The sequence below is a fragment of the Taeniopygia guttata genome, chromosome 4 (genome assembly GCF_048771995.1).
Source record: "Taeniopygia guttata chromosome 4, bTaeGut7.mat, whole genome shotgun sequence".
Taxonomy (NCBI): domain Eukaryota; kingdom Metazoa; phylum Chordata; class Aves; order Passeriformes; family Estrildidae; genus Taeniopygia; species Taeniopygia guttata.
In genome coordinates this window covers 1904107-1921065 of record NC_133028.1, presented here as the reverse complement: position 1 = coordinate 1921065, position 16959 = coordinate 1904107, and the positions used below count along the sequence as shown (strand labels likewise).

Here is a 16959-nt window from a genome sequence, read left to right as displayed (position 1 = left end):
GGGGTCCGGGAGGGGCAGCGGGAGTCCCGGGAGGGGACTGAGGATCCTGGGGTCACGGAGAGCGCCGGGATGGAACCACGGTGACATTCGGGGACACTGGGATGGCACCGGGAGACATTTGGGGGTCCCGGATGGGAGCAGGGGGACGCTTGGAGGGCACTGAGGGTCCCAGGAGGGGACACGGGGCCATCGGGGGTCCCGGGGTGGCACCGTGGGGACATTTGGGGTCCCGGAGTGGCACCGTGGGGACATTGGGGGGACATTTTGGGGGGGGGGGGGGGGGGGGCGGCTCCCGCCACGTGCGGCCGCGCGCGCACCGAACCGCGCGGAAAGGGGCGGGGCCTGTTGCGCGCGCGCGGCTCCCATTGGCCGGCGCGCAGGAAAAGGCGGGAGGGAACGCCCCCTCCGGTCTCTGATTGGCAGGCGCCCCTAAAGGGGGCGGGGTCAGTCTCGCCTCTACTTGATTGGTTGCGGGGCGGGTCCATTGAGGGTAGCCCGCGGTGATTGGTGGAGGGCGCGGCGCAGTGGGCGCTGATTGGTCGAGGAGGAAGGTGGCGGGGTTCCGGCGGGGACGGAGCGTCAGTTCCGGGCGGCGGCGGCGGCGGCAGGACGATGGTGAGTGCGGGCCGGGCCCGCGCCGCATCCGCCGCCATCGGGCGTGCGGAGCGGCTCAGGAGCTTCCTCCGACCGCATCGGGCCGGGCCGGGAGCGGAGGGAGGCCGGGGGAGCCGCATCGAGCCGGGGCGGCGGACGCGGGGATGGGCGGGAGCGCGGCCGCGGTGCCGCCCCCGGTGAGCGGAGCCTCCGGTGCCGCAGGTGCTGCTGCACGTGCTGTTCGAGCATGCGGCCGGGTACGCGCTGTTCGCCGTGCGGGAGGTGGAGGAGATCGGCCTGCAGCTGCCGCAGGTACGGCTCCGGCGGGGGCGGGCACCGGGGATAACGGGAGCGGGCACCGGGGGGAACGGGAGCGGGCACCGGGGGGAACGGGAGCGGGCACCGGGGGAGAACGGGAGCACGGAGCGCGGGGGGCAGGAGAGAACGGGGATTGGGGGGTGGGGAGAGGCGGGGACACACCGGGGCTGGCACGGGCAGAGGTGGAAGCACCGGGGTGGGAATCGCTGGGGGCCGCTGCCCGTTCCCGGTGTGACCGGAGCCGCCGCAGGTGGAGGAGAGCGTCCTGACGCTGGGCAAGTTCCACAACATGGTGAAGCTCGTGGCGTTCTCGCCGTTCCGCTCGGCGCAGAGCGCGCTGGAGAACATGAACGCCGTGTCCGAGGGTGAGCGCGGCTCCGGGGGAACCGGGACCAGCCCCGCGGGGAGCCCCGGGCCGCGCTGAGCCCCCCGGTGTCCCGCAGGAGTCCTGCACGAGGAGCTGCGGCTGCTGCTGGACACGGCGCTGCCCCCCAAGAGGAAGAAGGTGGTGCTGGGGGTGGGCGATGCCAAGATGGGCGCGGCCGTGCAGGAGGAGCTGGGGGTGCAGTGCCAGACCGGCGGCGTGGTGGCCGAGCTCATGCGCGGTGAGTGGGGACACGGGGACAGCTCGGTGGGCTCCGGTTCGGCCGGTAGGGCAGGACCCGGTGCCGCGGCTGGGAGGTGTCCCTGTCCCCCCGTGGTGACGCCGTGTCCCGCAGGGATCCGGCTGCACTTCCCGGCGCTGGTTCGCGGCCTCACGGCGCAGTCGGCGGCCAAAGCCCAGCTCGGGCTCGGCCACAGCTACTCCCGGGCCAAGGTGAAGTTCAACGTGAACCGCGTGGACAACATGATCATCCAGTCCATCAGCCTGCTGGACCAGCTGGACAAGGACATCAACACCTTCTCCATGCGTGTCCGGTCGGTGGGGATGGATTTTGGGGGGTTTAACGGGTTTGGGGGTCCCGGTTCCCTCCCCATGCTTACCACAGGCAGCTGCCTCTGCTCCGGCCGCCTGTACAGACCGGGGAGGGACAGCAGCTCCCCGAGGGCCACGGTGTGGCCCAGGGGGGACATTTGGGAGCACAGAGGGGTGGCCTGGGGACACTCGGAGGTGGGTGGCAGCCTCAGTGAGCGTTTCTGTCCCTGCAGGGAGTGGTACGGGTACCACTTCCCCGAGCTGATCAAGATCGTCCCCGAGAACTCCATGTACTGCCGGGTGGCCAAATTCATCGGGAACCGGCGGGAGCTGAGCGAGGAGAGCCTGGAAGGGCTGGAGGAGATCGTCATGGACAGCGCCAAGGCCCAGGCCATCCTGGAGGCCTCCCGCTCCTCCATGGGTGAGAGGGGCTCTGAGGGGCTCAAGGGGGGCCTGGCCGGGGGTCGGTGCTGCCGCTCACCCCGTGCCACCCCCAGGGATGGACATCTCCCCCCTGGACCTCATCAACATCGAGAGCTTCTCGCGCCGCGTCATCTCCCTGTCCGAGTACCGCAAGGGGCTGCAGGAGTACCTGCGCTCCAAGATGAGCCAGGTGGCCCCCAGCCTGTCAGCGCTCATCGGGGAGGTGGTGAGTGTCCCCTGAGTGTCCCCAGAGTGTCCCCAGAGCGTCCCCTGCCACCCGCCCAGCCGCGGAGGTGATGTCAGAGTGAATCTGTCAATCCACTGAGCTGTGCTGCTGACGCTTCCACTGCTGATCCCCGGCCCGTGGGGACTCTCTGTGCCCTTGGGGGGTTTCAGGGCCACCTGTGACCCCCCGGTGCTGTCCCCCAGGTGGGCGCCCGCCTCATCTCGCACGCTGGCAGCCTGACCAACCTGGCCAAGTACCCGGCGTCGACCGTGCAGATCCTGGGCGCCGAGAAGGCCCTGTTCAGGTACCGCTGGGGCGGGGCTGAGCGACCCCCGGGGCGGGGAGGGGCTGTCTGTGGTTTGGGGTGGCATTTGGGGGTCCTGACCCTGCCCTGGGTGCTCACAGGGCGCTGAAGACTCGGGGGAACACCCCCAAGTACGGCCTCATCTTCCACTCCACCTTCATCGGGCGTGCGGCCGCCAAGAACAAGGGGCGCATCTCGCGCTACCTGGCCAACAAGTGCACCATCGCCTCGCGCATCGACTGCTTCTCAGGTGGGTCTGGGGGCTCTGGGGGGCTCTGGGGGGCACAGACAGGGTGGGTGCCGTCACTCGGTGCCCAGGTGGGCACGGGGAGGGCACTCGGGGCCGCTCTGCTGTGATGGGAACATTTTTCGTCAACAGCATCTCACCCCGGTGAATGGTGACTCCTGTGGGCTGAGCAGAGCAGGGGGGGACTCAGGGGGGACTCGGGGGGTTTGGGGGTGCAGGGTGGGTGCTGAGCACCCCCTGTGCCCTCCCCACAGAGGTCCCCACCAGTGTCTTTGGGGACAAGCTGCGGGAGCAGGTGGAGGAGCGCTTGGCCTTCTACGAGACCGGGGAGCCGCCCCGCAAGAACCTGGAGGTGATGAAGGAGGCCGTGGTGGAGGTGAGGAGGAAGAGGAGGAGGGGGTGGTGAGGGATGAAGAAGAGGGGCGAGGGTGACAAATGCAGGCAGTGGGGGAGATGGAGGAGGAGGTGAGGCCTTGGGGGAGATGAAGATGGAGGTGAAGTCCATGAAGGGTGAAGAAGTTGAGGTGCTGAGATAAAAATGATGAAAGTGTTGGGTGATGAAGATGATAGAGGTGAGCTCTTGGGGGAGATGAAGGTGGCAGTAGTCAGGTACTGGGGGCTGGAGGTTGTGAATGGGAAGTGCTGGGGGCAGTGGAGGTGCTGGGATGATGGTGGTGGAGGTGATGAAGATGATGGTGACATCCTGTAGTGATGGTGAGATCTGAGGTGATGATGGTGAGATCCTGGGGGGATGAAGGTGATGCTGAGGGGATGAAGGTGATGGTGAGATCCTGGGGGGATGAAGGTGATGCTGGGGGGATGAAGGTGATGCTGAGGTCCTGGGGGCATGAAGGTGATGCTGGGGGGATGAAGGTGATGGTGAGATCCTGGGGGGACGAAGGTGAGGGTGAGATCCTGGGGGGATGAAGGTGACACTGAGGGCCCGTGTCGGAGGTGATGTCACTGTGCCATCCTGACCTGCTGTGGAGGCCAAAGACTGATTTAATGAGTCTGATCCGACCAGGGCCAAGTGTGGGGACAAACCCCGGGACCCTGCCCTGGCTCACGTCCCCCCGTGTGTCCCCAGGCCAGCGAGGTGGTGGCTGAGGTGAAGAGGAGGCAGGAGAAGAAGGAGAAGAAGAGGAAGAAGAGGGAGAAGCGGCGGCTGGAGGCCCTGGCAGCGGCCGCCGAGGAACCAGCAGAGAACTCAGTGATGGAGATGGAGGTGAGGGGATGGGGTGAGACCCTTTTGGGGGTCCTGGATGCTCCTGGTGCCAGGGGGGTGTGAGGGGTCTCTGTGCCCGAGGATGGGGCCAGAGCTGACGTGGGGCTCCCCACAGGAGAACGACGTGGGGGCCAAGAAGAAGAAGAAAAAGAAGAAGCAGCAGCCGGAGGAGTCTGAAGCAGAGGCAGAGCCCGAGGAGAACGGGGTGGAGGAGGAGGAGGAGCCATTGCCCAAGAAGAAAAGGAAAGTCGAGGTAGAGGCTGAGGAGGAAGAGGAGGAGGAGAAGAAGAAGAAAAAGAAGAAGAAGAAGAAGGCAGCGGCTCAGGACTCTGAGGAGGATTAGGGAGCAGAGAGCAGTACATGGACTGACAGACTGATGGACAGGCAGGAGCCCGGAGCCGCTCCGAGGTGTCCCCAGCCATGTCCTGCGGCATTGTGGCCACTGGGAACGTGTCACAGCCCCTCGTGGTGGCCTGGGTGAGTCCTTCTGGCCACCAGCAGCCCCTGGACTGTGCCTTACACAGTGGAACTTTGAACCCCACGTCCCATCCCTGGGGACTTAGGGCTGTGTGGGGCTGTCCCCGGGCCGTGTCCCTTTCCCTGGGCTGTCCCCAGGCTGTGTCCCTTTCCCTGGGGCTGTCCCCAGGCCGTGTCCCCTCCCTGCTCAGTGCAGGGCAGGCCCCGCACCCCAATAAAGGGCTGAGGTCGTTGCTGAGCCCTCCTGTCCTGCTCCGTGGCAGGGGGTGCCCAGGCTGTCCCCACGGGGGTCACCCTGTCACCAGCGGCCTGCCCGGGCCGAGGGACACCGACGGCAGCACGGTCACACCTGAGGCCACTTTATTGGAGTCGCCGGGGCGGGGTGAGGTCACTGCACCTCCAGGGCATCTATCACGGCCTGGGTGAAATCCATGGAGGTGGAGTAGCCCCCCATGTCCGCCGTGCGCACCTGCAAGGAGAGGGGAGGTTAGGGGGGGACAGAAGTGGGGTCCCCTCAGCCCCAGGCTGGGCTGTGCCACTGTGGGGTTGGGCTCCCTGGAGCCCTCTGCACCCCAAAACCTTCCCCGTGTGTTGAGGATCTGTGCAGGGGCTGGTGACCCCTCTGACCCACACCAAAGTCTGGTTCCAGCACTGCCCCCCCAGCTCAGCACCCCAAAAGCTGCCCCAGTCCCCCCAGGAAGCGCTGGACCCTTTATTAGCAAAGCAGATTACAGAGCAGTACGCGATGGAGCGGCCCCGAGCCCGGCGTGGCACCGGGCCTGGCCCCACAGCGTTTTTGGGGCCGGCTCAGAGCCCTGCCAGCCCCAATTCCCACGGATTGGGGGGCACGGGGTGCAGCTCCCCAGATCTGGAGTGTTCTGAGGTCCCCCCCACGCCTGGAGCTGCCAAGGGGGGAGGGTGGGGGATGGCACCCTGCTTATTGCTGGATGGGATGGATCCCACGGGAATGGGGTCATGGGGATCCCACATTTGTACAGATCCCACGGGAATGGGGGTCCCACAGTTGTGGTGGTCCCATGAGAATTCCACAATTCCACTGGCCCAGCAGTCACAACGACCCCACAGGAATGGGGGGCCCCATGGTCACAGGGATCCCATGGGAATGGGGATCCCACAGTCCAAGGGATCCCATAGGAATGGGGGTCCCACATTTGTAAGAATCCCATGAGAATGGGGATCCCACAGTCCAAGGTCCTGCTTTCACAGGGGATCCCACAAATCCCATTGGTCCAACAGCCACAAAAAAACCCACAGGAATGGGGGTCCCACATTTGTAAGGATCCCATGGGAATGGGGGTCCCACATTTGTAAGGATCCCATGGGAATGGGGATCCCACAGTCACAAGGATCCCATGGGATGGGGTCCCACAGTCCAAGGACCTGTTCTTGGGGATAACAATCCAGTAATGGGGGTCCCATGGGAATGGGGGTCCCAGAGCCGTGGTGGGTGGTCCCAATGTCCCTATGAGCTGCCTGTGAGTTTGGGGTGCTGCCCCATTGCCCCCAAACCACCCCATAACCCCCAAAATCCGCACTGGCCGCCTCCTGCGGGGGGTGGGGGAAGGTGAGGGGCACTGGGGGGGATGTGGGGAGGGGGCCGAGGCGCTGGGGGGCTGCCGGGGGTCCTAAGCCCCATAGTTGGGGTGCAGGTTGTCAATGACGGACTTGACGAAGTCGGAAGTGGTGGAGTAACCGCCCAGGTCCCGGGTCCGGACCTGCAGATCCAACACAGGAGGGGAGAAACGGGGAAGGGCTGAGGTGAACGTGGGAAGGGCTGCGAGAGGGACAGGAGAGCAGAGAGAGACTGCAGGACCCTCCACAGCCCTGCCAGGACCTGCACTGGGGCTGTGGGACATCCCTAAGAACCCTACCAGGACCTGCACAGAGGCTGTGGATCATCCCTCCAGGACCTGGGGTGGGGATGGGGCTGTGGAACGTCCCTGAGAACCCTGCCAGGACCTGCACAGGGGCTGTGGATCATCCCTCCAGGACCTGGGGTGGGGATGGGGCTGTGGAACATCCCTGAAAACCCTGCCAAGAACCCAAATGGGGACAAGGCCATGGAGGATCCCCCAGCCCTGCCAGAAGTCCCTCCCCTGCCAGGACGTGACCACAGGGGCTGGACACAGCTGTGGGACTGGGAGTGTAGCTGGAGAGAGGAGAGGAACCAAGAATTCCAGCTGGGAAGAGGAGAGGAGAAAGAATTCCAGCTGGAAAGAAGAGAGGAGCCAGAGAACATGACCCAGGCACCACCCACTGTCTCACACTCACTTTTCCACCTTTGATCACCTTCTTCACTGCATCCGAGATCATGTTGGAGTGGTATTCCAGGCTGGAAAAGGGGGGGAACAGGGGGTCAGCCCCTGAGGAGCCCCCCTAACCCCCTCTCCGCAGCCCAGCACGTACTTGAGGTGCCGCAGCATGTTGGAGGCCGAGAGCAGCATGGCCGTGGGGTTGGCGATGTTCCTGCCCACCGCCTGGGCGAAGGGGTGCCGGGCTCCCTGCGGGACACAGAGACGGGGTCATGCCACCCTGCCAGCCTGGGGAACTCTCTGGAATTCTCTGGAATGCCTCTGGAATGCCCCGGGCTCACCAGCTCGAACACGGCGTACTCGGCGCTGTAGCTCTCGCCGGGCACGACGCCGGCGCCGCCCACCAGCCCCGCGGCCAGGTTGTCCACGATGTTGCCGTAGAGGTTGGGCATCACCAGGACGTCGAACTGGTAGGGATTCTGCACCAGCTGGCACGGGAATGGGAATGGGAATGGGGCACTGAGGCCTGGGACAGCTGTGGGGAAGCTCAGCCCCACCCTGGCACAGGGAGCAGAGCCCGGGCGTGGTGGGGCTGGGTGAGCTCCAAGTGTCTCCAACACAAACCATTCCATGCTGCCTGCAGCAGCAGCGGTGGGATTGGGGAGTTTTTAGGGATACAAAGAGGAATTTTTAGGGATAGGAACACGCCCAGCCCCAGTGAGGCTGCAGGAACCCAGGTGAGCAGCTCCCAAGCCATCAGCAGCACTGGGATGGCCCCGGAGGTACAAGCCAGGTGAGACAGAGCTGGGAATGTTTGTTGGGAATGCTGGGAGAGCTCCTGCCCCACACTGGGACAACCCTGGGGCCAGGTGTGGCCGGGCTGGGAGGTTCCAGCTGCCCAGGGTGGCACAGGGACACGGGATGGGGCGTGGCTCACCTGCATGCAGCAGTTGTCGATGATCATGGTGTCGAATTTGATCTTGGGGTACAGCTCGGCCACCTCCTTACAGCACTGCAGGAACAGCCCGTCCCCCAACTTCCTGCACAGGGAACACCAGCGGGGCTTGGGGGACAGCAGGGACACCCCACAGGCTGCAGGGACCCAGCAGGACCCACAGGGATCCAGCAGGACCCACAGGGACCCAGCAGGACCCACAGGAACCCAGCAGGACCCACAGGGACCCAGCAGGACCCACAGGGACCCAGCAGGAGCTGCAAGGACCCAGCAGGAGCCACAGGAACCCAGCAGGAGCTAAAGGAACACAGCAGAAGCTGCAGGAACCCAGCAGGAGCTGCAGGGATCCAGCAGGAGCTGCAGGGATCCAGCAGGAGCTGCAGGGATCCAGCAGGACCCACAGGGACCCAGCAGGAGCTGCAAGGACCCAGCAGGAGCTGCAAGGACCCAGCAGGAGCTGCAGGAACCCAGCAGGAGCTGCAGGAACCCAGCAGGAGCTGCAGGAACCCAGCAGGACCCACAGGGACCCAGCAGGACCCACAGGGACCCAGCAGGAGCTGCAAGGACCCAGCAGGAGCTGCAGGAACCCAGCAGGAGCTGCAAGGACCCAGCAGGAGCTGCAAGGACCCAGCAGGAATTGGGATCAGTGACACATTTGGGGGTCCCCATGCTGCTTTTCCCCCCATCTCCCTGATGGGAAGGAAGGGGATTTCTCCCTGCTCTCCCAGAACAGAGAAGTTCCAGAATCCTGGAATGGTTTGGGTTGGAGAGGGACCTTGAAGTTCGTTGATTCCATGGGCAGGGACACCTCCCACCACCCCAGGCTGCTCCAACCTGGCTTTGGACATTGCCAGGGATCCAAAGGCAGCCACAGCAAATCTGGGAATTCCATCCCAGCCATGAATTCCTTCCCAATTTCCCAGCCCAATCTCTCTTTTCCCACCTGGAATTCCTTCCCCCCCCCATCTCCCGGTGTCCCGGAGCCCCGGTGGGCAGTGGCAGCTCGCAGGGAGGGGACAGGGAGGGGACAGGGAGGGGACAGGGGGGCAGTGGCACTCACATGATGTTGGCCTTGTGCACGGCCGTGACCTTGGCCCGGCCCTTCTTGGTGGCGTAGTCGAAGGCGAACTTGGCGATGCGCTGGGACTTGGCCCTGGTGATGATCTTCAGGCACTCGATCACCCCCTTGACACTCTGGGGGCACAGCGGGGTCAGGGCCAGGCCACGGCCACCGGGCTGGCCTGAGAGCGGCCTGACACCTTTACTGCTCATCATCATCATCATCATCGTCATTGTCATCCTCACTGTGCCACCCGGGCTGGCCTGAGAGCGGCCTGCTCCTCCTCATCATTGTCATCATCATCAACATCATCCTCATCATCATCATCATTATTATTATTAATTATTATGCCACCCCGGTGTGCCCTGACATCTGTCCTGCTTCGGGCTCGCTGCCCTTCCCTCTCCTTATCGTCATTAACATCATAATTTTATTATTATTATTATTATTATTATTGTTGTTATTACTATTATTATAATATTTATATTTATATTTTACATTTATATTTATATTATTATTATTATTACTACACCCTGGCCTGTCCTGACACCTGTCCTACTCTGGGCTCTCTTCCCTTCCCTCTCCTGCTCCTCATTACTATTATTATTAAATTGTTATTATTATTATTATTATTATTATTATTATTATTATTATTAGCCACCCCAGACTGTCCTGACACCTGTCCTGCTCCAGGCTTGCTGCCCTTCCCTCTCCTTATCATCATAATCATCACCTATACTATTATTATATTATATTATATTATATTATATTATATTATATTATATTATATTATATTATATTATATTATATTATATTATATTAATTATTATTATGCCACCCCGGCCTGTCCTGACACCTGTCCTGCTCTGGGCTTGCTTCCCTTCCCTCTCATTAGAATATTATTATTATTATTATTATTATTATTATTATTATTATTATTATTATTATTATTATTATTATTATTATTATTATTATTATTATTGTTATTATTAATATTAATATTATTAATATTATTATTATTCCCTCTCCTCATAATCATATTTATTATTATTATTGCCATCATCATCATTATAATTCTCATTACCATCATAATCAGTTATTAATATTCACATTTATGATGTGTTATATGTATTATATTATCTATTATTCTTACACCAGTTTAGTTTATTTACTATTCATTCTTATAATCATTATTTTTTGATTAAATATTCCTTATCATTATAATTTTCTTCCAATTACTATATATTTCTTATCACCACCATTTTGTTTCAATTATTCAATTATCACCATCAGCACTTTGTTTCAATTATTGAATTGTTCTTATCATCATTTTCTTTCAACTATTGAATTGCTCTTATCATCACAATTTTGTTTCAATAATTTAACTGTTCTTTTCATCATCATAATTTTCTTTCAATTACTGAATTGTTATCATCATTTTGTTGCAATTATTGAATTGTTCTTATAATTTTGTTTCAATTATTGAATTATCATCACCACTTTGTTTCAATCATTGAATTGTTCTTATAATTTTGTTGCAATTATTGAATTGCTCTTATCATCACAATTTTGTTTCAATTATTGAATTGTTCTTATCATAATCAGAATTTTCTTTCAGTTACTGAATTGTTCTTATCATTTTGTTGCAATTATTGAATTGTTCTTATCATCATTTTGTTGCAATTATTGAATTGTTATTATCATCACAATTTTGTTTCAATTATTGACTTGTTCTTATCATCATTTTGTTGCAATTATTGAATTGTTCTTATCACTTTGTTTCAATTATTGAATTGTTCTTATCATCACAATTTTGTTGCAATTATTGAATTGTTCTTATCATAATCAGAATTTTCTTTCAATTACTGAATTGTTCTTATCATTTTGTTGCAATTATTGAATTGTTCTTATCATAATCTTCTTTCAATTATTGAATTGTTCTTATCACTTTGTTGCAATTATTGAATTGCTCTTATCATCACAATTTTGTTTCAATTATTGAATTGTTCTTATCATAATCAGAATTTTCTTTCAATTACTGAATTGTTCTTATCATTTTGTTGCAATTATTGAATTGTTCTTATCATTTTGTTGCAATTATTGAATTGTTCTTATCATCACAATTTTCCTTCAATTATTGAATTGTTCTTATCGTAATCTTCTTTCAGTTATTGAATTGTTCTTATCACTTTGTTTCAATTATTGAATTGTTCTTATCATCACAATTTTGTTTCAATTACTGAATTGTTATCATCATCAGACTCTGAGCATTCCCTGGACTTTCCCTTCTCCAGGGAACATTCCCGGTGCCCACCTCGTGCTCCAGGGAGCTGTACTCGCCCTCGGTCTGCTCGCGGATGATCACCAGGTCCAGGTTGTTGTGCCGGGTCTGGTATCCCGGGAGGCTCTTGACGTGCACCACGTTGGCAAACAGGTCCAGTTTCCTCCTGGGGACACGGGGACAGCGTCACCGGGGCGGCCCCGGGCTCGGAGTGTCCCCTCAGTGCTGGGGACACCCCCCGCGGGACCCCAGGGTCAGCAGGAACAGCTCCTGGCCGAGGGTCATCCCCCAGGAGTTCTGCTTCCCAATAACTCATCAATTATTAATTAATGGGTGAGCAGTTCTGGGATCCTCTCCACCTTCTCCAGAACTTCCAGGGAAGCAGGATCAATCAGCAGGGACAGCTCCAGACCAGACTTCTGCCTCCCAATAACTCATTAATCATTAATTAATGGGTGAGGAGTTCTGGGATCCTCTCCACCATCTCCAGAACTTCCAGGGAAGAAGAATCAGCCAGCAGGGAAAGCTCCAGACCATGGAGTTTTGCCTCCCAGTAACTCATTAATCATTAATTAATGGGTGATGAGTTCTGGGATCCAACCCCACCACCTCCAGAACTTCCATGGAAGCAGGATCAGCCAGCAGGGACAGCTCCTGGCTATGGAGTTTTGCTTCCCAAAAACTCATTAATCATTAATTAATGGGTGATGAGTTCTGGGATCCTCTCCACCTTCTCCAGAACTTCCATGGAAGCAGGATCAGTCAGCAGGGACAGCTCCAGACCAGAGTTTTGCCTCCCCATAATTAATGAAATTAATAATAACATTAATTAATGTTTTCTTCCCCAGTGTCTGTCCCCTCCAAGTCCCTGGGGACACGGCTCCAAGTCTCCAGGACCCCTCAGGGTCCCACCGAAGGTTTTGTTTCTCATCCTTTCCCTCTCCCCCGTAACTCATTAATGATTCATTAATTAATTTCCCTCACCTGAGCCTCATGTCGTAGGACGCCAGGTCTCCCTTGTACTCCATGGGTGTGTGGATCTTCCCTGCAGGACACGGGGGAATTGTCCCAGGATCCCAAAAAACCTGCCCTGGTGCAGCCTGAGGGGCCGGGGGCAGGGACAGGGACAGGGCAGGGACAGGGACAAGGGACAAGGACAAGGACAGGGACAAGGCCACGCTCCCCAGTGCTCACCTATGAGGGCCACCTTGCTCTCCTTCATGGAGTCCACCACCCGATCCAGCTTCTCCTCGGACGCCGTGTTCTGCACCTCGCTCAGGTGGTGCTCGTCGAAGTGCACGGGGACATTGCCGGCCTGGCACGGGGACAGGGCCACCCACAGTCACCTCGGGGACACCCAGGGGGACACCCCAGGGGGACACGGAGCCCTGAGCCAGCTGGGATCACCTCAGTGGCACGGTGACACTGAGGGAAGCAGGGGACGTTTCCCGTGGGAAAACCCTCTGAGGTGGCCCCGGCACTGCCAAGGCCACCCCTCGGGATGTCCCCAAGTGCCACATCCGCAGGGTTGGTAAATCCCTCCAGGAATGGGGACTCCCCCACTACCTTGGAGAGCCAGTTTGAGGTAGAGTTGTCCCAATATCCCAAATCCCTCCAGGAATGGGGACTCACCCTCTGCCCGTGGGCAGCACCAGTGGGGACAGAGGGCACAGGGACACTCAGGGACATTCAGGGACTCACAGGGACATGCAGGGATGCTCAGGGACGTTTAGGGACACACAGGGACATTGAGGAACTCACAGGGACATGCAGGGATGCTCCAGGACATTCAGGGACAAGCAGGGACACTCAGGGACACAGAGGAACTGAGAGGGACACTTAGGGACACACAGTGACGTTTAGGGACACTCAGAAACACAGAGGAACTCACAGGGACATGCAAAGACATGAAGGGACACTCAGGGACACTCGGGGATACTCAGGGACATTTAGGGACACTCAGGGACACAGAGGAACCCACAGGGACACACAGGGACACTCGGGGACATTTAGGGACACTTAGGGACACTCAAAGATAAGCAAGGACATTCAGAGACACACAGGGATACTCAAAAACATTTAGGGACACTCAGGGATGTTTAGGGACACTCAAGGACAAGCAGGGACATTCAGGGACACACAGGGATACTCAGGGACGTTTAGGGACATTTAGGGACACTCAAGGACAAGCAGGGACATTCAGGGAGATGCAGGGACATTGAGGAACTCACAGGGACATGCAGGGATGCTCAGGGACGTTTAGGGACACTCGGGGACACTCGGGGCCAGCTGCTGTACCTTGAAGACCTCCTTGACAGCGTGCATGAGCTCCGGGCCCACACCGTCCCCGGGCAGCATCGTCACCTGGAACGTCCCCTCAGCCCTGTGGGACTGCGGGGACACGGTGGGGTCACCCCAAATCCGGCCCCAAACTGGGCCAAGGGGACCCCAGGGGGACACCCCAAATCCAGCCCCAAACTGGGCCAAAGGGACCCACGGAGACACCCCAAATCCAGCCCCAAACCGCCCCAAAGGGACCCCCCGAGGGGCTGGGCTATGTCACAGCCACGGGGACACGGAGCTCTGTGGGTCAGGAAAGCCCCACAGCGCCAAGGCCACCACTGATGGTGTCCCCAAGTGTCACACCCTCAGGGTTCCCCCAGGGATGGCGACTCCACAGCTGTGCAGGGCTGGAAAATTCCCACGGTGTCCCCCAGTGTCCCCCCAGGTGACCCTTGGGGACACCAAAGCGCTGCTGGCCCAGCTCGGGGCCGTGTCCCTTTGTCCTGTCCCTGTCCCCAAATCCCTCCTTTCCCCGGGGATGCTCCGGGGGCTGTCCCATGGGGCACGAGGCCACCACGGAGATGTCACCCCCTGTCCCTGTCCCTGTGCCACCCCGGTGGTGACAGCAGCCCTGAGCACACCCGACACCAGCAGCGACCTTTTCGTGCTCAGCACGGACAGAAATAGCCGGAACCTGAACCCAGAGGGGTCCCTGAGTGTCCCCAGCACCGCCCCGTGCTCCTAAATCCCCTATTCCTGTCCTCAGGAACTCCTGGAATTCTGGACAGCCACTTTTAGCAGGAATTTTTCCCAATATCCCACCCAAATCCCTCCAGGGACGGGGACTCCCCATTTCTCTTTCCAGAAGGAATTTCCCCCATATCCCAGTACAGCCTCATGCTCCTAAATCCCCTCATAACTGCTCTCAGGAGCTCCTGGAATTTTGGACAGCCATTTTTACCACCAATTTTTCCAAAATTCCACCCAAATCCCTCCAGGGATGGGGACTCTCCACTTGTCTTTTCAGGAGGAATTTCCCCAATATCCAACCCCATATTCCAGCACATCCCGATGCTCCTAAATCCCCTTATTGCTCCTAAATCCCCTCATTCCAGCTCCTGGAATTTTGGACAGCCATTTTTAGCAGGAATTTCCCCACAAATCTCTCTGGAGATGGGAACTCCCCATTTCTCTTTTCAGGAGGAATTTCCCCAATATCCCAGCACAGCCCAGTGCTCCTAAATCCCCTCATTCCTGCTCCCTGCCCTCAGGATTTCATGGAATTTTGCACAACCAGTTTTAGCAGGAATTTTTCCCAATATCCCACCCAAATCCCTCCAGGGATGGGGACTCCCCATTTCTTTTTCCAGAAGGAATTTCCCCAACATCCCAGCACATCCCCATGCTCCTAAATCCCCTCATAACTGCTCTTAGGAGCTCCTGGAATTTTGAACAGCCATTTTTAGCAGGAATTTTTCCCCATATCCCACCCAAATGGGGACTCCCCATTTCTTTTTTCCAGGAGGAATTTCCCCACATCCCATCGTGCTCCTAAATCCCCTCATTGCTCCTAAATCCCCTCATTCCTGCTCCCTGCCCTCAGGATTTCATGGAATTTTGCACAACCAGTTTTAGCAGGAATTTTTCCCAATATCCCACCCAAATGGGGACTCCCCATTTCTTTTTTCCAGAAGGAATGTCCCCAAAATCCCAGCACAGCCCCATGCTCCTAAATCCCCTATTCCTGTCCTCAGGAGCTCCTGGAATTTTGGACAGCCATTTTTAGCAGGAATTTTTCCCAATATCCCCCCCAAATGGGGACTCCCCATTTCTTTTTTCCAGAAGGAATTTCCCCAACATCCCAGCGTGCTCCTAAACCCCCTCAGCTGTTCCCAGAGCCGGGGCAGCTCCCAAACCCCTCAGGAAAGCTGAGAGGCAGCAGCTGGGAGCTGGAAATAAACCGGGAATGGATCCTGCAGGCCTCAAGGTCACCCTCGGGGCTCAGCCCTTCCTGGGAAAAGCCACCCCTGATGTCCCCAAGTGCCACCAGCCCCGGGATGTCACCCCCTGCCAACCACGGGGATACCCAAGCAGGAATCCTCCCAACATCCCACCCAAATCTTTGTCATTCCCGCCCCTCCCCATCCTCCCATGGGGGAATTTTGGGGGGTCAGGGATCCCCCAAACCCCCTCACCCCCAAATAAGGCTGACCTTGGTCTGGGGCTGCTGCAGGAGGGCGGCCGAGGTGCCCAGGCCCCGCCACGCCCCGAGGCTCTGGGCACGCAGGAGAACCTGGGGGTGCTGCAGGTCAGAGAGCCCCGAGCATGGGGCACCCCAAAAATCCTCCCCCCCTGCCCAAAATGTCACCCCCGAAATGACAGACCCGCCCCGGCCCGGCCTGAGCCCCCAAAATGAACCGGGCCCAGACTGAGGCCCCTAAACTCCTCTGACACCCCCAAACCCCTCTGACCCCTCACGGACACCCCCAAACCCCTCACTGAGCCCCCCAAACCACTCTGATCCCCCAAACCCCTCTGACCCCTCACGGACCCCTCAAACCCTCACTGACCCCCCAAACCCTCACTGACCCCCCCCAAACCCCTCTGAACCCCCCCAAACCCTCACTGACCCCTCACGGAGCCCCAAAACCCCCTCTGACCCCTCACGGACCCCCCCAAACCCTCACTGACCCCCCAAACCTTCACTGACCCCTCACGGACCCCCCCAAACCCTCACTGACCCCCCAAACCCTCACTGACCCCTCACGGACCCCCCCAAACCCTCACTGACCCCCCAAACCTTCACTGACCCCTCACGGACCTCCCCAAACCCTCACGGACCCCTCACGGACCCTCCAAACCCTCACTGACCCCTCACTGACCCCCCAAACCCTCACTGACCCCTCACCCCTCACTGACCCCACACGGACCCCTCACGGACGCCCCAAACCCTCACTGACCCCTCACGGACCCCCCTAAACCCCTCAGACCCCTCACGGACCCCTCACGGACCCCTCACCCCTCACTGACCCCTCACAGCCCACGGAGGTCAGCGCCCGTCCGACCCCCCTGACCGTGCCCGGCCCCTCTGTCCCGCCATCCCCGGTCCCCCCGCGCCCCCAGCCGCGGGCAGAGCCGCGGGGCAGAGCCGCTGTCCCCTCCCAGCCCCGTGTCTGTCCGTGTGTCCGTCCCTCACCGCCGCCGCCGCCCGGCCCGCGCCCAGCGCCGCCATCTTGGCCAGCCCACAATGCACCGCGGCACCGCGCGGGCCACGTGACGCCGCGGGGGGCGGGGCCTCGGCGGCCTGAGGCGCCCCCTGGCGGGCGGGAGGGACAGCGCGGGCGGGGACCGAAATGTCACCTGAATGTCCCCTAAAT

The 16959-nt window shown here is 58.2% G+C and overlaps 2 protein-coding genes and 2 non-coding genes across 5 annotated transcripts; 3 read left to right on the top strand and 1 right to left on the bottom strand.

The window, feature by feature from the left end:
• Window positions 1-497: 497 nt before the first annotated feature.
• Window positions 498-4968, top strand: NOP56 (NOP56 ribonucleoprotein). Its single transcript, XM_030270439.4, has 12 exons — window positions 498-615; window positions 817-906; window positions 1163-1277; window positions 1356-1517; window positions 1632-1830; window positions 2062-2249; window positions 2326-2477; window positions 2681-2781; window positions 2883-3031; window positions 3283-3404; window positions 4116-4253; window positions 4369-4968. The coding sequence occupies exons 1-12, from the start codon at window positions 613-615 to the stop codon at window positions 4594-4596; spliced, it is 1647 nt and encodes a 548-aa protein (XP_030126299.4). The 5' UTR covers window positions 498-612; the 3' UTR covers window positions 4597-4968.
• LOC115495183 (small nucleolar RNA SNORD56) lies at window positions 3130-3201 on the top strand. The gene has a single exon (XR_003960298.4). It is a non-coding gene; the product is annotated as a small nucleolar RNA SNORD56 (small nucleolar RNA).
• On the top strand, window positions 3978-4046 carry LOC115495182 (small nucleolar RNA SNORD57). The gene has a single exon (XR_003960297.1). It is a non-coding gene; the product is annotated as a small nucleolar RNA SNORD57 (small nucleolar RNA).
• A 105-nt stretch (window positions 4969-5073) lies between the features above and the next one.
• IDH3B (isocitrate dehydrogenase (NAD(+)) 3 non-catalytic subunit beta) lies at window positions 5074-16895 on the bottom strand. Of its 2 annotated transcripts, none has more exons than XM_041715584.2 (12): window positions 16779-16895; window positions 15795-15875; window positions 13598-13690; window positions 12494-12614; window positions 12284-12344; window positions 11333-11465; window positions 9019-9152; window positions 7941-8043; window positions 7345-7491; window positions 7158-7252; window positions 7023-7083; window positions 5074-5199 (listed from the first exon to the last, which is right to left on the bottom strand). In XM_041715584.2, the coding sequence occupies exons 1-12, from the start codon at window positions 16812-16814 to the stop codon at window positions 5119-5121; spliced, it is 1146 nt and encodes a 381-aa protein (XP_041571518.1). In that variant the 5' UTR covers window positions 16815-16895; the 3' UTR covers window positions 5074-5118. The 2 variants fall into 2 exon arrangements, with proteins under 2 accessions (XP_041571518.1, XP_041571517.1); XM_041715583.2 differs by lacking the exon at window positions 5074-5199 and adding an exon at window positions 5422-6466.
• Between the last annotated feature and the right edge of the window lie 64 nt (window positions 16896-16959).

What these genes read in the sequence shown, in the direction of transcription:
- NOP56 (XM_030270439.4), top strand. An exon ending in TCGGCCTGCAGCTGCCGCAG is followed by an intron (nt 907 to 1,162) that starts GTACGGCTCCGG and finishes GAGCCGCCGCAG; the next exon opens with GTGGAGGAGAGCGTCCTGAC. An exon ending in TGAAGGAGGCCGTGGTGGAG is followed by an intron (nt 3,405 to 4,115) that starts GTGAGGAGGAAG and finishes GTGTGTCCCCAG; the next exon opens with GCCAGCGAGGTGGTGGCTGA.
- IDH3B (XM_041715583.2), bottom strand. Translation starts at nt 16,814, where the DNA reads ATGGCGGCGCTGGGCGCGGGCCGGGCGGCGGCGGCG. An exon ending in TCCTACGACATGAGGCTCAG is followed by an intron (nt 11,466 to 12,283) that starts GTGAGGGAAATT and finishes CCGTGTCCCCAG; the next exon opens with GAGGAAACTGGACCTGTTTG. An exon ending in AGTACGCCGTGTTCGAGCTG is followed by an intron (nt 7,253 to 7,344) that starts GTGAGCCCGGGG and finishes TGTGTCCCGCAG; the next exon opens with GGAGCCCGGCACCCCTTCGC.